This window comes from Barbus barbus (assembly GCF_936440315.1).
Source record: "Barbus barbus genome assembly, chromosome: 15".
NCBI classification, from domain to species: domain Eukaryota; kingdom Metazoa; phylum Chordata; class Actinopteri; order Cypriniformes; family Cyprinidae; genus Barbus; species Barbus barbus.
The window spans coordinates 19302971-19330902 of NC_136743.1; the positions used below are offsets into that span (position 1 = coordinate 19302971).

Consider the following 27932-nt stretch of genomic DNA (forward strand, 5'->3'; position numbering starts at 1 on the left):
AATGTAGGTTTTATGTTTTAATAAGTATAGTTTTGTGCATAATTTAAGTCTGCAAACAACATTTATAAATATCTTCGATATGGAGCTACGACGGGACTTTTATTTTGAAACTACGAGACTTTTTCTTACTTCACACGTGTGTTTGCTGTCGGCGTTTAATGAGAGTTTTCCGGAATCTCAGGAATTTGGGCTGGTCGTCTCCTCCACCTCCTGCGGCACCGAACTCAAGATTTTCTGCGACTGAAAGGTAGATCGAAACAATTAATCCAATTTATTTGTGTGCTTCAGGTCACAGGTCAGGTTTAATCTAATGCGCGACTCCTGCTTGTCTGAAGATTAGCGTGTCTTTCGTAACCTCTGTGAATGAGCTCCGTTAACAGAGGCGTGTCACAGTGAGAGAAATCAAATCCTACATCAACCAACAACAATATTCACATTACAGATTCTCACTTTTCACGCGACAAGCCTAAAATATGTGTTTTTCCTTTGCTAAAGTCGGTTTCTGTTTACGTACTGGGGGAACGAAGCTGCTGTTTACTTTAAACAATATTATTAAAATCATTGCTCTGTTTGAATAAAACGCAAACTCATCATATCCGCACTAACTAACCATTTTATTATTTAATACTGTCATACTGTTTTTACTGCGGATTGTACAAAATGTATTCTTTCTATGTTCATGATAAGGATAATAATGACTATTAATAATTAGTTAATGACTAAATGTAAATGTTCACTCCAACCTCATCTCGTTTCTTCAGTCTCTGCTCATTTGATTAATATTGATTTATTCGGTCTTTGTCTGTCCCTGAGTTCTTATCTTTAGGCATTTCGTCATGTTTGAGTCTCAAATTGTGTCTCAAAACCTAACTTATGGTTATTAGTGAATGTGTGTGTGCTACATTTCACTGTATTTCTACCTGATACAATATGTTATAACTAGAATAGAATATGAAATTATAAGATTTAATTAATTAACATAATTTTTTTCAGGTCTATAAATCATAATTTTAATATTGGGCTATACCTCACTTTTCCAGTAGGAACCCTGGGAGAAAGCAAAAAAAACAGTTCTTGTCTTGAGGGGTTTGTTAAAAGATATTTTAAGATTATTGTCATTTTTGTTTTCTCTTGTATTTCAGTTTTATTGAGGCCCCCGGTAGAAAGTCTCAGCTCTAATTAAATAAATATTCATATGGAATCTAAATAAGTACTTTTTCTGGAATAAAATGAGTAAACACAAACTAGATTTTAGTTCTCTTAATGTAGAATGGCTGGTGCAGGTTTGTGGTGAGACTGATGCTGGCAGACAGGAACTGACTTCCTGTTCCTGTAGAGCTGTGAAACCTTTTTATCGACTGTTTTCTCGTGCGTGAAAGTTCAGCTCTTTTTGCGACATCAAGATGGTCCATTTTTTAAATACCTATAGTTGATCTTCAATGTAAAGTGGTAACATATATATTGTAAATAAGTCCTTTTTAAAAAAAATCTTTATATGTTTACAGGTTTGGTTCGAGCTCAAAATGTCTCAAGCCGATAAACTGAAGGTAAGGAAATGAGACGGGTGGATGTTGCGCACGGTTTTAGTCTTATGTAGAGACTGATGTGCAAGGAAACTGGGGATGTTTCAAAATATGTTCTAAGTTCTGAATTGAATTGCATTTGAGAGAATCAAATATTTCAGAGAGCAGTGTACTAAAACTTATTAAATGTGCGTATTCTGCTCTCTTATGTTCAGCAGGGACAGTTTACAAACCCAGAGACTCCTGGGTATGTGGGATTTGCAAATTTGCCAAATCAGGTACATCGGAAATCAGTGAAAAAGGGCTTTGAGTTCACTCTCATGGTGGTGGGTAAGTAGTATTGATGTGATGTCAATTCAATTTGATGTGAGTTCAAATGTGAACTCAATTGTTGTTTGTATAATCTGAACTGCCATCTATCATTCCTATCATTTCAAATTATTCCCATTATGTCAACCATAACACAATGGGTCTCATTCACTAACCATGTGTATGTACAAAATTGTGTATGAACAAACAAATCATGATTCGCCAATAACTTTTGTGCTTAAATTTATTCTAAATTAAGAGAAAGCATAGGAACCACTAAAATCACAAATATACATACTTTAATACTGTTATTTAATTTTACGTGTATTTTATCAGAGTAAAAAGAGGTGTTATATTTCAAGCTGCTGGTTTCCTCTGCATAAAAACATACAGCTGTGTAATCTCATTAAAGTCGACATTAAATGAAAATTCACTCCTTATTGTAAATAATTAATCCAGCTCACATTTATCTCCCTCCATTTTTGTGTCCATCACCTACGTCTCAAAATCCATTTAACAACCGATGCATAGAACCAAGACCCATACAATTTTTTTTTATTGTTTTTAAACTTTTTTTAATAATAGTTACTCTCGGGTGTATGTCACAATACAGAAGAAATATCTGTCGCTACTTTTGTTTCATCGCAACTTTAACATTAGAATCAGGTTAAGAACAAATTCACATGTTTTAAATTAAGTTGTCCTGTGCATATAAACAGTCTATGCAATTATAATTGAATTTCTAATGTTTCTTTGCTATGTTTATTCCGAAGACTAACAATACACCATTCGTTTTCCCATGTAATTTATATTATAACTATGATAAGCTGTTTTCAGGTCTGTCTTTTTTCTTTTTTTTCTGCAGTATTATAGTAAAGTGTGCAGCGTAACTCTTTGTGAACATAAGGAGAAATGTCACATCCTAGAAACATCATGGACAGCAGCTTCCATATTTGGAGGGAAAACACATTTTAGTAGTAGAAAACATAGTAGTTCATGTTTAAATGGTTATTGCGTCGTTAAAATTAATGTGGGAACAAGAGTCTTTGGCTGCTCCGCAGTGACGATGAATCCTAGTTTTTTTTTTTTTTTGAAGGCGGCTGGGACTCTCCCCTCATCTCTGTGTGTGTGTGTACAGCTGTTGACACACACATGAGATCTGCTGTGGGGGAGGGTGACCGGGAGCTGCCCGCTCAGCAGAGCCCATTGTACAGTCTTCCCATCGTCTTAAAATAAATCACAGAGGAATGCAGAACCTCTGACTGCGAGCCCTTTCACTGCTGCACAGCTTCAGTTAATGATGGAAGGCAGCTCGACTGAGACAGAAACAAAACGATAAAGTCTACGATGTTTGCTTTGACATTATGCTGTTTATTTTTGCGAAGGGAAATGCAGTCAGTGTTTTTGTAGTTGATATAATGATTTAGTGTTTCCTCATTAGCACTTCTGCTGTTTTCAGGTGAGTCTGGTTTGGGGAAGTCCACGCTGATCAACAGTTTGTTCCTCACTGATCTCTACCCAGAGAGGATCATTCCTGGTGCTGCAGGTGAGAGTTTCAACACTGAGGAAGTTACTGTTCAGATATCCATCTAAACACATTCTTATCAAAAAGTGGCTTGATGTTTATGAGGCAGTTTTGCACAGAAGGTTGGATATCAGCCTTGTTTTTTGAGTCTTGGTTGATGTGGCTTTTATATGTGGTCTTGTCATACAGAGAAGATTGAACGCACGGTGCAGATCGAGGCCTCGACGGTGGAGATCGAGGAGCGTGGAGTGAAGCTGCGTCTCACTGTGGTCGATACGCCTGGATACGGTGATGCCATCAACAGCCAGGACTGGTGAGGATTACTTTGATGGCCATTATAAATGTTAACAATGCTCAGCACACTTATTGTCATACATTGTTTTGCTGTAGAAGACATTAATTCATCCATTGGTTTTGTACTGATTACAGTCATGATGTGCTCTTTAGACCTTCAACAATTTAGCATATATTCATTTGCATTTATATGTACATTACCACTAGTTTGGGGTTGAGAAGTCTTTTTTGTTTCTGAACGAAGTTTATTAGGCTCTTCCGAAGTTGTATTTATTTGATCAAAAATATAGTAAAAACAGTAATATTGTGAAATATTATTACAGTTAATAATAACTGTTTTCTATTGTGACATATTAAAAAACTATTTATTCCTGTAATGGAAAACTGAATTTATAACATCATTACTCCAGTCTTTAGAGACGCATGACCCTTCAGAAATCATTATGCTGATTGGGTGATCACGAAACTCTTCTTATGTTGACAGTTTTTGCTACTTAATGGGTTTTTTGTGGGGTTTTTTGTGGAAACTGTAATGCATTTTTTATTTTTTTGAATTCTTTGGATCGAAATTATGGTCACTTTATTTTGAGGTCCAATTCTCATCATTAACAAACCATTAACTATGACTTTTGCCTCAAACTCCTAATTTGCTGCTTATTTATAGTTAATAAGGCTGTTGTTATGTTTAGGTATTGGGTAGGATTAGGGATGTAGAATATGGTCATGCAAAATATGTGCTTTAGAAGTACTAATAAACTGCCAATATGTTATTAATAGGCATCTAATAAGCAACTAGTTAATCGTTAGAAATGGTCCCTATACTAAAGTGTTACCGAAAATACAAAAGAACGGCATTTATATAAAATAGAAACCTTTTGTGACATTGTAAATGTCTTCACTTTCACTTTTGATTAATTTAATGCATCCTTGCTGAATAGAAGTGTCAGATTAAAAAATAAAAATCTTATTGACCGCAATCTTTTGAGCAGTAGTGTATTCACAGAGGTCGATTTTTATTATTTTACTGACTGCAATCTTTTGAGAAGATTTTTTAGAAATCTTAATTTGTGTTAATTAAAAAAACATTATATGTACCTGTGATGGCAGAAGAGTGAGTACATGGTAATGAGTTCATGAATATTAATGAGGTTTGGTTTTCCCATAATTCTCTTTAAGAGAGCTTTGGTTGGCTTTTATTTATGAAAAGAGAGAGACACTTAATGGTGTAACTGGAGACATGAAGAATAGAGAGTGCAATGGAGGAATGAAGGAAGCGGGTTTCTTTTTTCTTGTTTGAGTTCTGGGAATGCTGCTCTGCTAGTGGAAGTGGTGAGACAGGAAACATGTGTGACTTCTTCCTGACTGCTCCCTGACCCACTTGAGCGCTAAAACAGCAGAAAGAGAATATCGAAGCACTCGCATCTGAAAAAGGAAATGTATTCTGTCACATAAATTTTATACAAGTGAAACTTGACATTTTAATGCCTCAGTTTTATACCAGAGTTAACATTATATATCACTAGCATGTGTGTTAAAATATAACGTGTTAGTTTCTGAATATTTTTTGCATTAATTAAAAAAAAAAGTCTTCATTTAGAGACATACATATGGTAGTTATTTAGCAAAATATGCATATATAAACATGAACATATAAGTTAATGCTCTGAGAGTATAGGGAGACTGACTCGGATAAGGAGAACATTGCTATAATTCTTTCAGAAGGATACCAGCGTTACAAACGAGTGACAAGAGATACTAGTTTATCTGATCAATTCAGTCTGACCTATACAGGGAATGGGGCAGTTAAAACTCCTTGAAAGTTTCAGTTGTTGTTGTATCCCTCAAGTGTTTCATGATGTGCTCTGTCTTTTCTTGTACAGTTTTAACACCATTATCTCCTACATCGATGACCAGTTTGAGCGCTACCTTCATGATGAGAGTGGACTCAACCGCAGACACATTGTGGACAACCGTGTGCACTGCTGCTTCTACTTCATTTCGCCTCTGGGTCATGGGTGAGCTCTTTTTTTTTTTTTTTTACTCAACAGAGACATTTTCTGACACCTTCCACTGTCATATGTGTGAGTTTAAGTCTTCACACAGTTCTATTCTGGATTTAAATGGCTGATTTTCCTATGCTTCAATTTTGTAGGCTGAAACCTCTAGATGTCCAATTCATGAAGGCCATTCACAACAAAGTGAATGTCGTTCCTGTTATTGCTAAAGCAGATACGCTGACGCTGAGGGAGAGAGAGAGACTCAAGCGCAGAGTAAGCCATTCAGATTTCTTTCCAAAGATGGATTGATCTTGTGTTTGGTTTGTTGGCTATATGCATTTTTTAACGGGCTCTAGATTCTGGATGAAATCGATGAGCATGGCATCAAGATTTATCACCTCCCTGATGCCGAGTCTGATGAGGATGAAGATTTCAAAGAGCAGACCCGGATTCTCAAGGTATGTGTTTTTTTCCTTATAGAATTTAAAGAGACCGTTCAGCCAAAGTAAAAAATATCACCATTTACTCAACTTCATGTTGTTCTAAACCCATGTGTTTCAAACACTTCCCAAAAAACACAAAAGCACCATAAACATACATTTCTGTTCAAAGGTTAGGGTCAGTAAACCAGTTTTTTTAAAGAAAAAAGTACTGAAATAATTAAGCATTAAAATGGGTGGTGATGGCGCAGTGGATAAGACACATGCCTTTGGTGTGAGAGACCCGGGTTCGAATCCACTGTGAGACACCAATGTGTCCCTGAGCAAGACACTTAACCCCTAGTTCCTCCAGAGGCGTGCAAACATTAAAACATTTTAATGTCATAAAAGTACCTTTTGGTAATCAAAGAATAATTTTGAACAGCTTTGCCATCACAGGAATAAAATACATTTTAAAAAAGTTAACAGTTGTTTTAAATAGTCTGTTTTTATTTTATTTACACTGTTTTTACTTCATTTGTGATCAAATAAATGCCTTCTTTTTAAGCATTTAGTGAAAATTGAGACTGGTTTTGGGAATTGTAATTGAAACTGAATTGGGAAACACAAGTCAGACAGGTTTGGAACAACATGATGGTGAAAGATGTCTATTGTAATTTTTTTGTGATCACTTGATGCTTACTTTTTCCTGATCTTTAGGAGATAGTACCAAGCATCCAAGCTAGGCCGCTTTCTTTTTCAAGTTCCTCTTTATCTTTCTGTTGTAGGCCAGCATACCGTTCGCCGTGGTGGGATCCAACCAGCAGATTGAGGCTAAGGGGAAGAAAGTGAGAGGGCGTTTGTACCCATGGGGTGTGGTGGAGGTAGAAAACCCAGAACACAATGACTTCCTCAAACTTCGCACCATGCTAATGTAAGCCTTTTTTTAGTTAACTGTTGTTCAATGTTCTAAAATTGTTGATTCTACACACAAAAAAAAATTAGGCTGTCAAGAAAATATGAGTTGATTGTTTAGTCTACAAAACATGAATTGTACCTTTAAACAGTCAAATATATTAAATGGACTGTACTTCTGTCCCTCCCAGCCTCATTTTCATTCTAAGATAATGTACCATTTCCTCGGTCTCTGTCATTATTGTCTATTGATGGTTATTGTCATCCGTCCAGCACCCACATGCAGGACCTGCAGGAAGTTACTCAGGACCTTCACTACGAGAACTTCCGCTCAGAGCGCCTCAAGCGGGGCGGCAGGTTGTCCTCCCATGGTTATATTCTGCCTCTGTCGCCTGTGTACGTACTGCTCTGCTTGTCTGTCTTCACCTCCTCCCTCAACCTCCATGAAAAAAAAAACAGCTTTGTGAGTGTAGCCAGGATATTTGAAGATCCCAAACCTGGCAAGACTAAGTGGATGTATTAAAATAGCAAATTTTTACATAGTCACTTCTCTTTTTTGCTAAAGACAAATATAAATAGTCATTTGATAGCAGAAATGAAAGGAGAACAGCAGCATTGCTTTGTCTGGTTTAAGCTGAATCAGTTGATAAACTGTTCTATACAATCTAGAGACTAAAGCTTCAATTGTAAGGTGAGCTGTGTTGATCTGCAGTGAGCGGTCGGATCTGTGTTCATCAGAGGAAAGGAGGGGGAGGTACTGCTGGGAGCTCAGTCACAGCTCTACCTATTCTTCAGCCTGATGCTAGCACTGGCTCTGCTCCTCTTACTGCACACAGACTCTGTTTCAGTCTCACTCCTGCAAATACTCAAATACAACCTCCTCCGCAACTTTCTGCTCCGCTTATCACACGCTTTCACTATTAACATGATTCGTCTTTCTTGTCTTGTCTAAACTCTGCAACGCAAAGCACTCTGCTGGTGGTTTACTAATACAGTTTTTGTCCTGTTGTTTGTTAAATCACAGTTTTCATAATTTAGCAAATAATATACCTGATTTGTCGTGCAGGAAGGATCCGGAGCCAGAGGAAATGGACAAGGATATAATCTTGCAGGAGAAGGAGGCTGAGGTATGATCTCTCAAACTAAACACACGCTGAATGCTAATAAAAACAAAAGTTTGAGTGTGAAGGTCAGTGTGTGACACTGTTTGTGTGTTTCTCAGCTGAGGCGAATGCAGGAGATGATCGCTAAGATGCAGGCGCAGATGCAGAAACAGGGTGATGGAGATGGAGACAGCCCACACCAGTGAAAAACTCGGTAAGAGCGCATTACAAACACAAACATTAACCCCAGATCAACACAACCAAACCGACTCTTCAGCATTTGATGTTTTGTTAACATAATATTGCCACAGTTTTGTAGTGGGATCGACTCCGTGACAATGATATGCCAATAAAGAAGGAACAATATTTTCAGTTTTCAACTTTTCATTTTATTTTCTGCCCACCAAAAATTTATGAATTGCAGGGATTTAAGAATTAATAAAAGCAAAAATGCCAAGGGCATTTTTAATATGGTGGCACAAAACACTCTCTTTTACTTTGTAAAAAAAAAAAAAAAGTAATATTTTGTTCATGTACACAAATCAACATATATTACTTAAAAACTCTTTATTTTTGTTATTAAATATGCAATTATAGGCGGTGGGGCTGGTTTTTGTATGTGTTTCTTATAGATGCTTACCTGTCATTCGAGCTTGACCCAGTCAGACACAAAACAAGAAGAGGAAGTGTTGCTAAATGTGGAAAAAGAGGAGAGACTGGAGAGTTTCTTTCACTCTTGTATGATTAAATTTTTTTTTTTTTTTGTCAAGGTGTTGTTTTTTTTTTTTTTTTTTTGCAGTATTATATTTTTATATATATATATATATATATATATATATATATATATAATTTTTTTTTTTTTTTTTTTTTGCATTTTATTCAAATGCTGTTGCTAATATTCATTAATTTTGTTTTCCCTTGTTCCAGTAATCAAAAATGAAGAACAACCATCAGTAATTAAAATAACTTTTTTTTTTTTTTCCTGTTCTGTTACAAAAGCCAAATGCTGCTGGGAAGGAATCTTCTACTGTAGAGCATCTTTAATAGTAGTGTAGCTCCATGACCTCTCAAAGTCATTTCTATCCCATCTAGCTAAACAAACACTGTGAATATACAAGCAGCTGTTGAATTTGAGTGTCACGGTGGCAGTTTTTGGTGGAACCATTTTATACTTTTCCTAAGTGTTGCCAGAGAGATTGCTATCCTCCTGAACGGGAGTTTTCTGAGGTACTTCTCTCTTCCCTGTATGAAGTCTTGAAATATGTGCTGTTCGGTTGAATGGTTCCTAAACGGATGCAAAACATTATTTATTTTTATTATTATACTGTGACCCATGATTCATTCCCAATGCCATCTAATGAAGAAGAATACATTGTTCTCTAATGTTAAATCTCGTTTTGCTGATTTTTATATGTACTTGAGTGCATACCATCATGTATTTACTATCAGACATTGTTCTGGTATGAGTGCAATGTGAAATTTACTCAGTGGAGTGAAATTCGGATACATTGAAATATGCTGTTGTGCATGCCAAGTTTTTACCACTTCCTTTTGGGATCTATGGTTAAAATATTTTCTTATTCCTGTGGTTGAATCAAATTTCCATGTAATAAATGAATAATTATGTTTAAATCTGTTACGCAAAAGCAAATATAACTTTTATTTAGTTGAATTTGCTTTTCATATTTGGTCATGAAAACTGCAGTTAACATTCCAGTTTTAATGTTTCACTTGAACTTTCTATTAAACCATTATTGTCTATCATCTTGTAATAAAATTTTGTATTGAAACAGTTTTGGGGTTTGCCCTTTTACTTTTTTTTGGGGGGGGGGGGGGCTGGTTGACTAAGTACAAAACAGTATCTTTCGGATGGCCGCTAGACGTCGTAAATCATAACTAGAAATCAACAACGATCAAGGCTTTCAAATATTTACAAGTATAGAGAAAAAGTATGCCGTTTTGCTTCTCATTTTAGAGATGTTTAAATCTCTCTACTATTAAACCACAAAAATACTGATTAAGAAAAGATCTTTTGCATTGAAGGTCGGCCACAGTGAACAAATCACAGTAAGCCCAAAGTTAGTACAAGAATGTGGAATCCCAAGTAGTGACATCAAAACTTAATTTTGAATTATTAATTTTCAAACCTAAAAACCTCTTGCATACAGAAGCATGATCGAAGTGTGGGTTTCGCATAGGGCCCATACCAACATGGTGTGATCATGTATTTGGGGTCTGGGCATCTGCTGGCATTCATAGTTAAAACTGATATTTGCCCTCTGCCTTCAAGCATTCTTTTCCAAGATTTCACCCTGGTGTATACAGAGGCAGGACAATAGCCCTACACAGAGGGCAGTCATTCATACACTGATGTCAACATACCAAAAACAGACTGAATGGCACATGGATTTTGCCAAAAAAATACATATTTTAGAAGCTGTCAACATCACTTTGTGTCAGACGGCCATAAAGAACAGACCAGTGCTGGCATATTTGAAATTGGTGCCTGCCCAATGTTTTCAAGATGCACATTTTAGATGAGATCATAAAACATGAGTGGTTTTGCAAAACAGAGCCAATGACCATCTCATAAAAGGTACTTTTTCAACCCTACAGTAAGAATGCATTGCTAATGTTGTGATCAGTACTTCAATGTACAATTACACTGTAACGACAACACCCCAAAATAAAGTGTGAGCAAATATTTGAAGAGCTCTAAACATACCACAAATAACCACACAAACACCATGTTTCCATAAACACTTTATAATAGGATTTGGATCTAACAGGTAAACACAGTTCGCTCAATGACATGGCTTTCTCTCTTAAATACTTTCCATTCTATAAAGAAAACTGTAAAAATATTTAATCATAACTAATTAAAAGATCTCTGGGGGTAAGAGAGGGTGAATGATGGGCAGTCGTATTGTGGTCCTGACGGGGCGATGATGATGATTTTGGGGGTGGGAAGAGGGAGGAGCAGCAGCAGAGGCGGGGCTTCACCGTGATGATGGCGTGGTGTTGCCATTTAGAGCAAACCTGATACAAAAGATTATTTAAATCTAAATATTACATTCAAATGCACTTTTTACTTGTATAGTGGTATATTTTCTATACCATTGTCTTTTCTTTTTTTTCATTAAGACCTGCTCACCTGCACACTCTCTCCATCATGTGTGTGACCAGGAGGTCAGAGATGCCAGGGCAGGACTCTTCTGCCAGGTTGAAGGCATTCTCCAGCTCCTCTATGGCACCCATTCCTCCTCCACATGCCCTTCTCTTCTCCTTCAGCTGGAGAGCAAACAGACTTACACTTAACTCTACAACATATAGAGCTTATCACAGTTTATTGCACTTTACTGCTGCCTTATCTACTGCTACCGTGATCAAAACTGATAATGTTAGAGTTACAGTGAGAAGTGAGAATCTCCAGTCAGGGAGATGTTTGATTATATATACACACGAGGTGAGAGTTTAAGATGAGAGTGTTGGGGGTTTTTACCTCTCTGAAGATGGGAGAGACCAGCGCTGACAGACATTGTGACTTGGGCTGCCTCTTTACCGTTTCTGCTGCCTGTAAAACAAATTCAAAGCAAAACTTTACCTTTCATGTATGGATGTTAAAAGTACTGATGCTTTAGTACAAAGCCTATGGCAAAATAAAATTGTGTAAATGGTCCACAGCACTGTTATTTTACTATCACTGATAGTTTTTGTTGATATTTTGAGTTTATTTAACTTTTGAATGTATGTCTGTATAGTTTTTATTAAGCTGTAGTTTCAGTTTTAGTTATTTTATTACATAAAAACTAAAAAGAAATTGAGAAATATTGCCTTAGCAAGTAGCAGAAAAACTTTATTTTATTTCAGATAGTTTATTTAATTTCAAGAAATGAAAATGTTTTTATGGCTTTAGTTTTAGTTAAAAATAACTAAATTGGGGAACCACAACCGACAAACAATTTCTTCTGAACACGAAATAGGTGCACGTTTTTGACCAAACTTTTTATGGCCTTGTATTTATATATTTAACAGATTATTTTACTACCATCATCTTGTCATATTATTATTCATTACACTTTTTCAGAGTTGCTATTTAAATGTGTAGAATAAGCACATATACATGTTATCAATCATTTTATCATTCTTCAGTCATTTTATATCTGTAATTTAGTGCTGTCAAATGATTAATCGCATCCAAAATAAAAGTTTTTGTTTGCATAATATATGTATGTGTGCTATGTATATACAAATACACACACGTGTATATTTCAGAGCAACATTGTTTATTAAATTTATTTATAAATATAAGTTATATGAATATAAATAGACATGTAAATATTTTCAAAATATATACTGTATGTGTGTGCATTTATATATACACATAATAAATATACACAGAACACTCACATATATCATCAATTAATCATTTGACAGCACTACTGTAATTGTATGGTGTAACCTGCCGAGGTGGAAAAGATCAAAATAAAGTGAGGGGGAAAAAAAATAACTGGTATCATAAATAATGAAATTACACTACTAAAATTTGTTTTCCTTTTTTTATGATCGACAATGACAGGACACAACCCCAGCCAATGCTGTTTAGTTTTTAAAGCAAACATGAAGTAGATGTTTGAATACTGACCTCTGAGTCTGTGTTTGTGTAGCCCTTCTGGAGCTTGTTCATGGAGCTGGGCCGGACTGTGGGGAACGTCCACATGGGACACTGGTCTCTGTCATCACTATCTCCATCCCTGTTTGAATACAAGGAGGAATGGAGAACATTGTTCCTTTCAAGGCTATAAATCATGAGGATCAATTCACCAGATATATAATTAAAAGGACAGGACTCAAGTAATAAGAAATTAATAATGTATAATGATGAATTAGAGGGCGGTTATTGATTGTACAGTATGTGCCTCATAATGGATGGATGACATACATATCAGAATCATCAGAGCTAGACTCGTCTCCGTGGCCTTCAGACTTCCAGCGGCGGTATCGATCAATCAGCTCTGTCAGGTAGGACGTTTTCTTGGTGTAGCGCGTGATGAATTTGTGCTTCAGTAACTCTTTGGCGGTGGGCCGCTGCACAAAACCAGAATAGGGAGTCATTCTTGAGGTTTTTAATGACTTGTTTCAAAAAGCTTGAGATGTCTGACTACAACCGGTTCTTGATGGACACTATTATTACAGCTAAGCTACCAGTCAAAATTTTGGAATAATTAAGATTGTTTTTAATGTTTACGTCTCTTATGCTCACCAAGTCTATTTATTTGATGAAAAATACAGTAAAAAGCAGTAATATTGTGAAATATTACTACAATTTAAATGAACTGTTGCCTATTTTAATATATTTTAAAATGGAATTTATTTTCTGATGATAAAGCTGAATTTTCATTCTGAATTCATTACTCCAGTGTCATATTATCCTTCAGAAATCATCCTAATATGCCGAGTTGCTGCTCAAAATCATTTCTTATTATTATGAATGTTGTGCGGCTTAATATTTTTGTGGAAACTTTGATAGACTAACATTCAAAACATTTATAAAAAAAAATTAATTAATCCTTTAATACTTTTATTCAACAACAACAATGCATTAAAGTGATCATACATGATAAAATATATATATAAATAAAAAAGAAAATCCCCCAAAAAAGTATTCGTTACCTTAAAAATATTACCCGACAAAAACTGCTTTCAACATTGATATTAAAGCTGCAGTACGTAACTTTTTTGTTCCAAACGATCACCTTACTTTAGCCCGATTCACAACGGTTAGTTTATAATAATGTTTTCTAATTTGAGTGATACGGGTAGTTTTCCGTGGGAAATTCGAGCATGGCACTGCGTCATTACGTCACGTCTGTAAACATAAAGAAGCTAGTAGGCGATCACACGTGAGGATCCTGCTGGTGCCGGCTCATTTATAGCTTTTTCTCACAGCAGCTAGAATAATTAAATTTAGCATTTTGATGGCGGATTGTAATTCAGAAAGGATTATGAGTTTATGAAACACATGTGAAATTAAATTATATTCCATATATATAATACTATGCTCATAGTCACGCAATGCTGATGTTGTTAACAATAATAATTTGAGAACAAAGTATAAAAATGATAATATTTTGTACAGTTAGATGTGATATGAGCAAACTGATCTTTAGATTTAATCACCGTTGGTATCGTGATTTATTGTAATGCTTTTTTCCTCAGTTGGGCAGAACAAACGTGGCAGACTTGTTACTTGTTCAGATGGCAATATCCGGTGAAAATTCAGATTTGGGTAATATATTCCAAGACATAGGCTAGAATCTGTGATTGCGAAGTACAGTAAATATCCACACCGGTGCAATGACTGACAGCTACACATTCACCTCAAAACATTAGATTCATCCGCGCTGGAGGCGTGCCGGAACACCGGATCACAACCCCACGCACAGAAGATAATTCTGCAAGAAACTGCAATTCCAGGTTTTCAAACATAGAGGGCGACAAAGAGGTAAAAGTTACGGACTGCAGCTTTAACTTAAGAACAATAATTACCAATGGAGCAATAAAAACTGAGCACCAAATCAGCATATTAGAATGACAGAAACCAGTTCTTTTAAATTGTAACGTTTCACATTATTACTTTTTTGTATTTCATCATTAAATAACAGCCTTAGAGATCATAAGAGATTTTTATTTTTTTAAATTGTAATTATTCTAAATGTTAGACCGTTGTGGATATTGGGCTTAACCTGAAGCATTGTCATATAATCAGTGGAAAAGCTGAATACTCACAAAGCGAGGGTCTTTATTGAGGCATGCCTCCACAAACTCTTTGAAGGGTTTGCTGTAGGAGCCCTCCAGCGTCGGGGGAGTGTTCTTGGGAATGAGAAACAGCACTCGCATCGGATGCAGGTCAGAATTTGGGGGTTCCCCCTTCGCCAGTTCAATAGCTGTAATTCCCAAGGACCAAATGTCTGCCTGCAGCCAGAAAAGCAAACCTAAGTCTCATTTCATATTTCAACTGGTTATTATACAAATATTTGTGAAATAATATGATTAGCTGCTACTATCCTAAAACGGAAACTACGCTAGTTACCAGTTTCCATGCCTACCACTTTAAAAAAAACTTGAACAGTTTTACCACCCCAGTATTTTCACAGCTCTGCAGCCACATTTGCACATTAATATTCCGATTGTTCATTTGCATGCTGAGAAAGGCCCATTCATCTGGATCTCTGCACCTTAAAATCATACGCTGACTGTTTGATGACCTCAGGAGCCATCCAGAAAGGAGTTCCCACAAAAGTGTTTCTCTTGATCTGGGTGTCTGTGAGCTGTCCCGCCACCCCGAAGTCTGCCAGCTTTACATCTCCCTGCTCAGACAGCAGCACGTTGGCAGCTGCCACAAGATACAAACATGAATCATTAGCACAGAACTCAGATTTCACAGAAAGCAGATGATTAAATATGAAGCATTTCCTAGCCGGCCTAATTGAGTAGGCAGACGTGTAGGTTATCACACCTTTGATATCACGGTGAATCTTCCTTTCCGAATGCAAGTATTCCAGTCCCTTCAGAATCTCCCTCAATATAGTGGCAATGTACGTCTCCTCTAGCGGTCCTGGTTTCAACTGAGTCATGTGGAGGAAAGCAGAAGACAAATTTAATTTCAAAAGCTGAAAGCTCTTTAAGAATTCATGACTACACACATAAAAATATTCCCATAACTTAAGAGCCACTGTTGTTCTACTTACAAGATCTAAAGCAGAGCCGCCTCCTAAATACTCCATGATGATCCACAGCTTAGTTCCCTACAGACAATAGCAAAAATAACACAAGTGCCATTTCTTTAAATGCCACTTGACATTCATGTTTTTAGCATTCATGTTAAATATTTATGTTAGATATCAAGTAGATATTTTATCATGTGGCTTAAAATAAATGTTCTTTATTGGCATCTATGGTTCTATGAAGAACCTGTATCATCCATGCAACCTTTCAAATCCAACAAAAGATCTTTATAGTTGAAAAAGTTATTAAAATTTTCTTCAGATTTATGAAAAAGAACAGACCTTTGGGGAACCCAAAATGGCACCTCAAAAACCCCCTTTTTCTATATTTATTTTAAAGAGTGAAGGTGCAGACTTTACTTTCTGGAAGAAATCATAACAGATCTGGTATTTTGCATTATGTAAACATAAAAAGCTTTTTTTTTTTTTTTTTAAACCTGACTGAAACAGGATATTCAATGAGAGAAAATATGATTCTATCCATAAGAATTTGATTGAATGGTGGACGTTACAAACCAAATAAGAGTTTGTCAAGGGGACATTATTTGGCTAGTTAGCATAGCTTAACTGACCCTTACTAGTAGATGCAGTAACCACACCACTCAGGTGCAAACAGCATTGTGCTCTTTTAAAAATTGGTTGCACAATGACAGCATGTGCGCAATTTCTCCTGAACGTAAACAGCGCTGATTACATTATGGGCAAAGCGCACACAAATGCATCATGGTACTCTCCAAGACGGCGAAAGACTAACTCGGAGAAAATAATTGTTAAATAAATTATTTTTATTTTCTTCGTGCACAAAAATGATTTTCGTAGCGTCGCAAAATTGAAGTTGAACCACTGATGTCACATGGACTGTTTTATCGATGTCCTTACTGTGTTTCTGGAACTTGCAACATTTGACTTGCGATCGGTTCTATGCAAGGTCAGAAAGCTCTCAAATTTGATCAAAAATATCTTAAAATATCGAAGATGAACGAATGTCTTACAGGTTTGGAACGACATGAAGGTGAGTAATCAATGAATTTTCAGTTTTGCTTGAACTAACCCTTTAAGAAAGCGACTTCATGTTGACTTGCTGTATTGACGTTCAAAAACTCTTACTATTGTTTGTCTGTATACGCCTCTGCGCCCAAACAATGGGAGAGCGTACCTTCAGATATGAGCCATAGTATTTGGTGACATAGGGGCTGTCACACTGGCTGAGCACCGTGATCTCCTGCTGAATGTCCTCGATCTCATCTTCTGCCTCCTCCAGGTCGATGATCTTGATGGCCACCACCTCTTTAGTGTGATTGTTGATGCCCTTGTAGACCTCACCGAAAGACCCCTTCCCAATGCGCTCCTGTTTCGTGAAATACTCCTCCGGGTCAAGCCGGGAATTCTGTTAGAGAGAGAGACAGCAGAGGAATGTTATGAGATACAATGACAGATGTACTTCAATGATCAGTTACTTACTATGGACCCTTATAGATTACATCACATCCATCGGGATGATCTAATATACATGTTTGAGAAGCCTATTACATATGTATATATAAATATAATGATATATACAATTTAAATTAAATGAAACAGACATGACATGAAATGGAACAAAAACCAGATGTTGCTTTCCAATTATCTGCATTAAAACTGATTACTCAGACACAATATAACGTTAAGACAGCCCTCAATTACTCTAAACAGAGAAATGTCATGCCAGACTTAATAAACATTATTGTGGTTTGAGTGATGATGAGATAAATACCCCCGGATGCTGAAGGACCAGACTCGGCTGGGCTGCGGATTTACCTGGTTCTGCATGTCGCGGAGGTGCGCCATCCTGACGGCAGGTCGCTGTGGATGGGAGCAGATGTGGCCCTTTCTGCCAAAGGAGGGGTGCTGGGAAACTCTTCAACGGTTTGCTCTTCCTCCTCCGATCCCCTGCTTTAGCTAGCTAGCTTTTACATACAAAAACACCTCTGCATGTCCTGTTCGTCTGCCGTGTTTTCGGCCTCCAATCCCCTGATGGCGGACCCCGCAGCCTGGCGAGAATCACAGTTAGGTGTCGTGTGGCTCCATTTATGAGAGCATCTGCGTACGAGCTTGTCGCTTTCCGCGTCTAATTGTTTTTTATTGAACAGCTCACGTTCGGGCGGCTCATTTACTGCTTGAGGGAGAACAAAATAATAGGAGCAACAGCGCATGCGCAGCTTCTGATTCAAGGAACGGGGGATTGTGGGAGTTGTAGTCATACTGGTAGAAGGGAGCAAGATTAAAATCGACATGAAATGGAAATTCACCCAATCTGTTTAGTAATGCATCATTGTGAACCATTCATCCGTGTATGCGTTTTGTATTTATTTATTTATTTATTTTCACCTCATATTAGCCTAATGTTCAATAAGTGATATAACTGGACCTTCAGGTTAAAACGACAGACTTCTCCAATCATTTAGTTTGCTCATACCCTGCCCTAGCAAGCTTTGCTCTATTTGCCTCCACTTTTGAGATGCATGGTTGTGGCTAAGGGATACAGCTCCGACCGGAAACTAACAATGAAATTTAATTTTCTACTTGTTAGATTGTGTTTTATTTTATTGTGATCCAACATTTGACTCGCATTTCAGGATGAAAAGAAATTTCAGGTGAAGGATAATCCACTTCTTACCTCCGAGACTGTGTTATGATCTATGGCCTTATTATTTTTATTGTGAGTATTAGGCTTATCATTATTGCTGATCACTGTTGTTGTGCTATGATATTGCAATATTTACCATTATATAATCAGAGGAGGATAGAAAAGTTTATGAAAGCACAATACAATAGCAAAATATATAAATATGTACAGTATTTTTGTTACATTAATCAGCGTCTAGCACATAGAGGAAAGGATATGGACCAGATGACATTGCAATTACATTATATTTAGACAGACTTAAAGAAGTTCCAGATCTATACTTGTGCTCTTATTATTTCAGTTATTTTGCATTTAATGTAAATAAACATGTGCAAACAATACACTTGCTCTTGTGAATTTATTTAGATGTAAATTACATTTATTTACAAATGCATCATCATCATGTTGATATGCTACTATAAAACTCTTACGACAAACATGTCTTCTAATATCTTCACATATTAAATTACTTCACTTGGACCCATTGTGCGATCTGTCTCTTTAATACTGCGTAGACTTTTTTGACACCCACCAAACAAGAGAAATCTTATCTCAAACCCAGTGGCACACCGTTTCCAGCAAACATGTCGTTCAACCCTGAAACCGGAGCAAAACGTTGGGTACCTGTGTGAACATGGTAACCATTTCAAACAAAATAGCTACTACAATTTCAGATGCAGCTCAAGTCTTGTGGGCAAAAACACCACCACTTGACCCAATTCCAGTTGACTTTATCTTCAAATAATATAAAAAATATCATGTATTGTTCAATGTTTTGTGTGTAACGATTATCAATTGGCCTAAAAGCAGTAGGCTACTTTTGTAGGGGGTGATGTGGTGGGTCAGCATTAAATGGAAGCATTTTCTTTCCTGTGATGTATATCTGAGTGAAACAGCTCCTCAAATTAAGAAAAGTATTGTGTGGGACTTGATTTTGTCCATCTTGGATTGGATCATTGTTGTTTACTAATTGCTGTGATATTATGTGAGTGACTGACAGGTTGCTGGGGGAGGGATTATTGTCCCACACACATCATCAGAGAAGAGATGGCATCGGGGGAGGAGTTAACATGGTTAATTAAAGATTATGAGTGCTCCTCAATCAGAAAGGTGCATTTCTCAGCTCCCACGTCATCAAGTGCTGTTGAAGGATGTCTCAATTTGAAGGATCTTTAGTGGGCAGTCTTCATTTTTTGTCCTTCGTTTCGTCTGTTTTGAAGGATGCATCAGGTGTATCCTTCAAATACCCACAAACCTTTGCACATTCAGATCCTTGAAAAAGAATTTGTTAAATTAAACGCCACTGAGCTTTTCCAACGTAATGCAAGATAAAGCCATTGTTTTCTGTTGTTTTGTTGTAGGCTAAATAAATCACATAATACTAAACGGTGCATAATGGGAGACCACAGACAATTGCATTAATAATGTTATTGCAGTAGAAATGCATTAATTTAAATTTCATAATTTAGTAGACGCTTTGATCCAAAGCGACTTACAAATGAGGACAGAAGCAATAAAACCAACCATTAATACTAAAAGATTTTAAGTATTCTTCAGATTGTTAGTTTTGTAGTATTTTCGTAACATAGCCATTTCTAGTTTCCTTCTAGTGTTTAATGTTGAGCAGGACTCTAGCCTTGAAACCTCAGAAAGACTGGACTGAAGGATGCAGCATCGTGTTTGAGAAGCACCCAATGAGGGCACATGGAAATAAAAGATGGGCTTTAATAAATCATTTATAATAATCACTGCAATATCTAAAACTAAGAATGGTTGTTTCTGATTTCATAGTGACTTTCTTTATATAAAAGTCTGTTGCCTCTATAATCTGTGCACTCAAATCTACACTAAATACATTCATAACAGCATAATGCGATTGCATAAAAATGAAATGTTTGACAAATACAGTACAAATAGACCGCATAGCCTGCTTGGTGCATGAGGATACACCAAATATAGTCTAGTAAGAGCAATTTGTGATAAATTCATATAAAAAGGTATATGGGTCAGAACATTTTTGCTACCCACTGGATCCACACAAGTACTGTTTGGGTCAGATTACATTCTTTTAGTTATTTTAATGCAATGAATAGGCTTAAAACAGTCCTCCTTTGTGGATGCATTGAAATAAACTGGCAGTGGCATGTCTGTAAGAATCTCAGTGTCAATGCACATACTCACACTGAGGTGTTCATGAGTCAAACACAGGACTTTAAAGGGTTGTGTTGGTTTGTAGTGAGAGGATTAGCTCGCTAAACATAGACAGATAATAACTTACCCGGTCAACCACTAGAGCAAAGCATGAATGAACTTCCACTGATCCTTAGGGAAGAATCATAATATGAAATAAACATTTTATGTGGAGCCCTCACACATATAATTATAAGGTCTGTTAGAAAACCCTCATCTTTTAACATGAGAGTGTGATTTGTAAGAAATTAATATTAATGTTGCCCGCATATCCTGTTGTATGAATTTGATAGATTTGAAAGAGATGATTAGAATTAATTTAATAAATTTGATATGACTAGACTACAAGCATTGCCAGGATGCCACAGACTGTTTATATTTGGACTATAAGCCGTTCACTTGGTTGATTAGTGGTTACCTAAGCGCTCCAGGTAGCGAGAAAAAACGCTTCCAAGTGTCTGATTCAGGGCACAGGCGAACAGCACGATGGAAATACGACAGAAAGTAGATTTTTAACATCGTGTGTTCTTCTCTTGCGAAACCAGGCTGATGGAAGAGACATGAAGATGACAAATCATAAAATCGGGCAGCGGAAGTGGTCTGGTCGATCGATCAGAGTAGCGTAAAACTATTTGCTAGCCGAGGAATTTAATGTGGGCTGTTCAATTGTTGTTGTTTCTCTGATTGGCTATTTACGTTTCGGCGAACCTGTTTCTAATTTAATTTATCTGGACTTTCGTCGGAGAAATGAGCTGCGGAATGTTAGTGGAGTTTGTGGGGTGTTTATGTAGGCAACTTCAACTAGTGAAGTTGCAGCGTTTTGTGTCGGGTCAAACAAACATGCGGGACATTATGTGTTTGAGCGATGATGGAGGTGTTTGATCGGACTCCCACGGAAAAAGAGCTCGTCTCTCAGTCCAAGGAACTCTGTAGGGACTTCATTCACTCCAGAATCGTAAGGGAAGGACTGAGTTGGTCAAAAGTCGAGTTTGATCTGCCCGAGCCACACGGAGCTCTTGTAGATATATCTGTGGTGCTGCTAAAACTGGGTAAGAAAACCAGGAGTAAGTGTGAATTGATGCTCTTAAAAGCTGTGATGCTATTTCAGAATATATCATCCAGAGAAATTAGGACTATTTCATAACACAACTCAAAATCAAAAGTTAGCATTCAGATTTGTATTTCTTTCTTTTGAATGGTCTTTCATGAACGTATACTGTGATTTATAGCAAAACCCATTTTGGTTGACCACTGGTCTAAATATAGGAAGGTTGGGGAAACATATATACTCAAAAGACTGTTTTACAGGCGATGAACTGGAGTGTATGCGCCCGTATGTGTATCGTAATATCGCAAAGCAGCTGAACATCAGTGTAGCAGTGGATGCTGTGGTGTCAGATGCATTTCTCTCTGTAGCAACTGAGATCCTAGTCATGGGTAAGTGATCTGAAAGATAATATAAAACGTGTTTTATAGGCAGTGTTTGTGGGCATGACCTCACTGTCCCTGCATTGAAGTGTTTAAAAGGTGTTTTAAAAAAAAGAACATTTAAGTATTTTATTATTTTTATTTTCGCTAGGTATCTTGTTGTTGCTATTATTGCTAATTCAGTACCTAATTGGCTATTTAGAGAGCCAAAAACACTGCAAATGAGGACATCACTACTATAAATGGAGTGAATTTGGAGATGTGGGATTTGTTCCAAATGTAAACGAAGTGATATTAGCCTGAGCAGGGTTTGAGGTTTAAAAAAAACATTTCAAGACATTTCATGATGTTTTTATTAAATTACAGTCAAATTAAAATCTAAAACTGGAAGAGCTATTGACTTTAGCCTATTATTGGATTTCAGTGGTGTGTTTGAGAGGGGCACTTTGATCATCAGTTTAATGACAAGTTCTTCAGTGGTCTTTTTTCGGAACATGGAAAAAACCCTAAAAAGGACATACCCACATTCTTTCCTTTGTACATATTTGCTCACATATTTTATATGGGTTCTGCTTCTATTGATGTACATGGTGGTTGCAGTGGAGTCTTAAACCATGGCAGTATCATTCCACTCTGCCTGATGAGCTTCTCATAGACCTTACTACAGAGGATAGAAAGCTGTAAGGTTTGTGAGGAGGTATTCTAAATGAATGCTGAATATGAAGGAACATAAACAATTGGAACAGTCCCTGACTCATGCATTAGTGAAGCATGGCAGTGTGTCATGTCAGATTTAAAGGTGCAAAAGAAGACATGGCCAATTTAGGACTTGCAACCTCATGGAATTCTCTTTATAACCTGTTATCTGAAACACTATATGATTATGATTAATGCAAAAGTGTTCGAGCTGCTAAAAATGGATGGCTCGGTTTTCTAGTTCTTCTTGTGGAATTGCTTTTACTTTCAAGGGATCACATGGGGCAAAGTGGTGGCCATCTACGCTGTAGCAGCCGGGCTGGCGGTGGACTGTGTGCGTCAGGGCCATCCAGTCATGGTGCACACCATAGTGGACAGTCTGGGAGAATTTGTGCGTAGGAACCTGGTCTCATGGCTCAAAAAGAGAGGAGGATGGGTAAGTGTTCTTTCTCTTTATTACCACCTTGAATGAACCAAGACTGGTACTAACCGCTAGAGGCCATAAACTTTCGTCCGTCAAAAAATCAAATTCGGATCAGGTTCGATTTTATGCATTTTCGCATCCGTAGCAAGCATTTTGATAGGAAAGGATGGGGAATACGGAAAAACGCATTTGAAATTTCAGACTCGATTTGCAATGACCTTTATCCACCTGTAGTGATGCTGTGTTAGTGCATTTAATTATTTTCTTTGTGCTACTGAAATTCCATACTGTACTTTTTTTTTTTATTTTTTTTTAGAAATTATTACTTTTATTCAGCGAGGACTAAATTGATCCAAAGTGACAGTAAAGACATTTATAATGTTACAAAATATTTCTGTTTCAAATAAATGTTCTTGGATTGTATCATGGGTTACACAAAAATATTAAGCAGCACAACTGTTTTCAGCAATAATGATGATAATACGAAATGTTTCTTGAGCAGCAAATCAGCATATTGGAATAATTCCTGAAGGATCATGTGACTCTGAAGACTGGAGTAATGATGCTGAAAATTCAGCTTTGCATCACAGGAATAAATTGCAATTTAAAATATTAACTTACAAAACAGCAATTTTAAATTGTAGTAATGTTTTAGAATTTTATAGTTTGTACTGTATTTTCTGATCAAAGAAATGCAGCACTGGTGAGAAGATTATATATATTTTTTAATATTATTGACCCCAAACTATGTGATCTGTGATAGCATATCAAATGTTTCCTTTTCATCTGTCTTTCCAGGGGGACATTTTAAAATGTGTGGTGAACATGGACTCTAGAGCTCGTGCCCACTGGTTATCAACAGTTGTGTTCACATGGAGGCGGTTCTTAAAGGCCATGTACGTCTACCTGACGAAGTAGTCTTGTGCAGGAAATCATCCTTTTGACTGATAACTGAATCTTTCCCTCCCAGAACTATTTGAATGGTCCATTGTACTGTTTGTGGAGCAAACGGCCCCTCACAAAGGTCATAGCACGTCACCCTGGTTCAAGCGCACCTTAATCCTCTTTTACCTTTCATTATTTCTTTAAAATAGGGGGTGGCGGCACTGTGAAGGAATGTGTGGTATATTCATTGCTGGAGCTACACAATATCTGTCTTAGTTTAAACTGACCCAGAAATATGGTATGCAGGTATCGGAGCTCCTTTTGTGATGATACATCGCGTGGATTAATTCCACTGAGATTTTATACTGAATATCTGTGGTGATGAGTTCAATCTTCAGATTTTTTTTACAAAGTTGCTTAAAATGATGTTTGGAGTGTCACTTTGCACTTTCAGTTGTACAGTTTTTGTGGTGTGTGAAACACTGTTGTCACCAGCTGTATACATCTTAAAAATAAAGATTTTAATGTGTGAACTGAGAGAGAAGTTAAACGTTTATAAACAGAAAGAGTTCCAGTGGTCATGGAAAACCTAGAAATATCACGGAAATTCTAATTTATAATTTATATATATATAAAAAAAGCTTCTTATGCTGAATTTATTTGATCAGAAATACAGTAAAAAAACAAATGTTAAATTATTACAAATTAAAATACTTTGTACTTTAATGTTAACTCCAATCTTCAGTGTCACATGATCCTTTAGAAATCATTCTAATATGCTGATTTGGTGCTGAAGAAACATTTCCTATTATTATGAATGTTGAAACAAATTGTGCTGTGTAATATCTTTCGGGAAGCAGCAATTCATTTTTTCAGGACGTCTTGATAAAAAGAAAGTTCAAAAGAACAGCATGTATTTGCAAAATTTTGTTCAAAGACAAGAGTTTGCCATGAACAAACTTCACACAATTGAAATTTGAAAAGACAATTTCATATTTTTATTGTAGTTGTTCTACATCATACAAAATGACCCCTTTATATATTGTAACAATATTTGCAAAGCTTGTTTTGTTGGGAAGACGGGTCAAATCACATCTATTACTTTAGATAACATTCTTACTCACAGATAAGATAACATTCTTACTCACAGATATATTACCATCACCCACAGGTTGCTATATATAAACCATCAATATTTTGTGTCAGATGAGTACATTGGTACAAGTGCTTTTCACAAACACATCTTCCTCCCACATGACAGCCAGTTAATCAGTCCTGCGGTAAGTGATGTGCAAATGCTGCGTCAGAGGCTGTCCTTCCAGTGCCATTGAGATCGTCTGTTCCAGCCTTCCATCCGGCTTCAACTGGATGTGCCTGGAGATCTGAACACAAATCTAAATTATTAGTGGAACATTTATTCTAAATTGTATGCCAGTCCAGCAATATTCAAGATATATTTTCTTTATAAAAATATCACTACATAAGAGCTTGTTTCATTAATCTGACAAGGTGCACATTTTGTGTTATGAGACCTGTTGAACATAAGGCTGCTTGGCAAAAGATGTTCTAGCCAGGGCAGTACTGCGCAGAGTCAGCTGCTGTCCAGTGAGTTCCCCCTCCTCAATCTCCACAAGACCTGGAAGAGGTAGAAACAGCTGATTTAAAAAATGCATGGTACTATAGACAGTGAGGGTAGATTACTTTCAAATTTGTAGTTAATGATTACAAATGACACTGCAACAATTGTAGTTAGTAACGTAATCTATTAGATTACACATTTTAGGTAATGTACTCTTGACTACTTTTTGATTACTTTAAGAATCATTTCGAATAGGATTATTCATATCAGAAAATTGTATTATAATGTATATATAAAAAACGAGAAACTAATCATATAAAATGATAGTTATATACTCTACCAGTCAAAAGATTAATTTGGACGTTAAGAATTTTAATATTTTTTTAAGAATTCTCTTCTGCTCACCAAGCCTGCATTTATTTGATCCAAAATACAGCAAAAACAGTACTATTGTGAAATATTGTTACTATTTAAAATAACAGATTTCTATTTGAATACATGTTAAAATGTAATTGATTCCTGTGATTTCAAAGCTGAATTTTTAGCATCATTGCTCCAGTCACGTGATCATTCAGTATAATAAAATTATAAAGAAAGAAAATATATTGCATTTTTATCAACATGAAGGACCCTAAACTGGATGTTGTGCAGCAAAAGAAGAGGGTTCATGAGTTGATGAAAAGCTAATCATTAATATAAATTAATAGATGAAATATATTCATAAAATGTGAATAAATAAATAAAAACACGAACACTAAAATGAAATATTTTATTTTTCTGCATGCATGTCAAGTGAGCATTAACAGAGAATCGATTATGAATCGTATTGTGTAAATAATATGTAATCATTTAATCAATAAAAGTAGCTGTAGTCTGATTATGAGTATTTTAAGTAACAATCCAATTACAAGCACTTCATTTTTTGTAATCTGATTACATAAGAAATGATAAAAAAAAAAAAAAAAATCAAACACCTGAGTTCTGTGCGATGATGAAGGCTACCCTGTTGGTGCCTGGCTGAATCCTGATGAATCCACACTCCCTGTGAAGTGGCTTTTTGCTCTCAGCATGGAATGCATTAAACCTGAAATAAATTAAATAATTTCTGACTGTCTGCCTGTGGGTCAGAACATGGCCTAAAGTAAAAAAACAAAAAACGCCTCTGTGTTGTTTTGTTACTTACATAAAATTGATCACGGGTTGCCCTACATGTGAGAAATGAAGACCCTCTGTGTAGCGAAAAGGCGTGATGGAGGGGAAGGATCCCTCTCCTGGCTCATCGGACTGCCAGGTTCCCAGGAGCCAGTCCAGCGGCAGCACTGCGGGGTTCAGCTCCGCTGTGGAAACACGGACAGCAGGGGAAATAAGGTCGAAGCACGCTTGTTCGTGATGCAAAATATCTTCACGATCACATTCTGATGCACCTGCTGTTTATTAAATGCATGTTTCATTTTAATGGTAATACATTTGACGTTTGACCTACAGACTAAGCAGCTCGGAAATAATAAGCCATTAGAAATAAAACAAAGGTGTTTATGAATTTAAACAGAATAATCATATTTTCCTACCAGAGAGATTGAAAGGGCATGACATTCCGCTTGAATATTTTCAAGTAACCACGAATTTTATCAATTTAGGTGACACTAAATTTATTTCGCACTGCGGTTGAACTACTATCTGTTTGCCATCATAGAGCGTGTGTCTACTTCCTGATTAGATACTAGGAATTCTGGGAAATGTAGTTATTAGGCGCTCTAACGATACACGCGGAAAAAAACTGAAGAACGAAGATTACTTCTACACTACTGAAGAACACTTTTGCTCCACTACGCCTTTTACTGTAGGCTATAGCTCATTTTATTTTATATTCATATATATATAAATGTATTTAGGTATTATATCAAGTTAACACAAAAATTAATACAGGTTCGTCTGCAAATAGCTGAAATGGTAAACAATAATGACTTTATGAATGAAAAGACTAATAAAACCCAAATGAATAGAGCTACTCAGTCATGACATTTTTATACATGTACATGCCATTTTATTTCTGCAGAATGGTTTTATGATCCATATAGTTAAACATTTAATTTCATTAAAGCTGTCGAAGTGTTTATAATAGAAAAAAAAAGGGGAGGGGGGGCATTTTTGTCCATTGTTAGATGTTAATGTTTCTCCAAGCATTATTTTTCA

General features: G+C 36.4%; 4 protein-coding genes across 9 annotated transcripts; 2 read left to right on the forward strand and 2 right to left on the reverse strand.

Annotated features, from left to right (window-relative positions):
- Nucleotides 1–106: 106 nt before the first annotated feature.
- septin2 (septin 2) lies at nt 107–12307 on the forward strand. 6 transcript variants are annotated; one of them, XM_079435613.1, is made up of 13 exons: nt 107–247; nt 1506–1547; nt 1739–1853; nt 3292–3378; nt 3547–3670; nt 5532–5666; nt 5804–5921; nt 6005–6106; nt 6856–7001; nt 7256–7339; nt 8049–8109; nt 8205–8299; nt 11230–12307. In XM_079435613.1, the coding sequence occupies exons 2-12, from the start codon at nt 1524–1526 to the stop codon at nt 8289–8291; spliced, it is 1083 nt and encodes a 360-aa protein (XP_079291739.1). In that variant the 5' UTR covers nt 107–247; nt 1506–1523; the 3' UTR covers nt 8292–8299; nt 11230–12307. The 6 variants fall into 6 exon arrangements, with proteins under 6 accessions (XP_079291739.1, XP_079291742.1, XP_079291741.1 ...); XM_079435616.1 differs by lacking the exon at nt 11230–12307 and adding an exon at nt 9013–9879; XM_079435615.1 differs by lacking the exon at nt 11230–12307 and adding an exon at nt 8718–8823.
- Nucleotides 10838–18080, reverse strand: stk25b (serine/threonine kinase 25b). The gene is made up of 11 exons (XM_079435612.1): nt 17670–18080; nt 17029–17259; nt 15837–15893; nt 15605–15713; nt 15324–15481; nt 14875–15060; nt 13028–13173; nt 12731–12839; nt 11588–11659; nt 11240–11376; nt 10838–11124 (listed from the first exon to the last, which is right to left on the reverse strand). The coding sequence occupies exons 1-11, from the start codon at nt 17697–17699 to the stop codon at nt 11085–11087; spliced, it is 1275 nt and encodes a 424-aa protein (XP_079291738.1). The 5' UTR covers nt 17700–18080; the 3' UTR covers nt 10838–11084.
- A 3083-nt stretch (nt 18081–21163) lies between these two features.
- On the forward strand, nt 21164–24695 carry bokb (BCL2 family apoptosis regulator BOK b). Its single transcript, XM_079435668.1, has 4 exons — nt 21164–21776; nt 22036–22164; nt 23124–23287; nt 24074–24695. Exons 1-4 carry the CDS (start codon nt 21593–21595, stop codon nt 24191–24193), a joined length of 597 nt encoding a protein of 198 aa, XP_079291794.1. The 5' UTR covers nt 21164–21592; the 3' UTR covers nt 24194–24695.
- A 112-nt stretch (nt 24696–24807) lies between these two features.
- On the reverse strand, nt 24808–27553 carry thap4 (THAP domain containing 4). Its single transcript, XM_079435669.1, has 5 exons — nt 27308–27553; nt 26923–27076; nt 26714–26823; nt 25693–25796; nt 24808–25542 (listed from the first exon to the last, which is right to left on the reverse strand). Exons 1-5 carry the CDS (start codon nt 27330–27332, stop codon nt 25426–25428), a joined length of 510 nt encoding a protein of 169 aa, XP_079291795.1. The 5' UTR covers nt 27333–27553; the 3' UTR covers nt 24808–25425.
- Nucleotides 27554–27932: the final 379 nt, after the last annotated feature.

Excerpts from the sequence above, each read along its gene's own strand:
- septin2 (XM_079435613.1), top strand. The coding sequence starts at position 1,524 with ATGTCTCAAGCCGATAAACTGAAG. Across the intron at positions 1,854-3,291 it reads GTTCACTCTCATGGTGGTGG|GTGAGTCTGGTTTGGGGAAG; the intron begins GTAAGTAGTATT and ends TGCTGTTTTCAG. Across the intron at positions 7,340-8,048 it reads CGCCTCAAGCGGGGCGGCAG|GAAGGATCCGGAGCCAGAGG; the intron begins GTTGTCCTCCCA and ends TTTGTCGTGCAG.
- bokb (XM_079435668.1), top strand. The coding sequence starts at position 21,593 with ATGATGGAGGTGTTTGATCGGACTCCCACGGAAAAAGAGCTCGTCTCT. Across the intron at positions 22,165-23,123 it reads AACTGAGATCCTAGTCATGG|GGATCACATGGGGCAAAGTG; the intron begins GTAAGTGATCTG and ends TTTACTTTCAAG. Across the intron at positions 23,288-24,073 it reads TCAAAAAGAGAGGAGGATGG|GGGGACATTTTAAAATGTGT; the intron begins GTAAGTGTTCTT and ends CTGTCTTTCCAG.
- stk25b (XM_079435612.1), bottom strand. The coding sequence starts at position 17,699 with ATGGCGCACCTCCGCGACATGCAGAACCAG. Across the intron at positions 15,714-15,836 it reads GCGGCTCTGCTTTAGATCTT|TTGAAACCAGGACCGCTAGA; the intron begins GTAAGTAGAACA and ends CACATGACTCAG. Across the intron at positions 15,482-15,604 it reads GATTCACCGTGATATCAAAG|CTGCCAACGTGCTGCTGTCT; the intron begins GTGTGATAACCT and ends ATCTTGTGGCAG.
- thap4 (XM_079435669.1), bottom strand. The coding sequence starts at position 27,332 with ATGTCATGCCCTTTCAATCTCTCTG. Across the intron at positions 27,077-27,307 it reads ATGCCCTTTCAATCTCTCTG|CGGAGCTGAACCCCGCAGTG; the intron begins GTAGGAAAATAT and ends GTGTTTCCACAG. Across the intron at positions 25,543-25,692 it reads AGCAGCCTTATGTTCAACAG|ATCTCCAGGCACATCCAGTT; the intron begins GTCTCATAACAC and ends ATTTGTGTTCAG.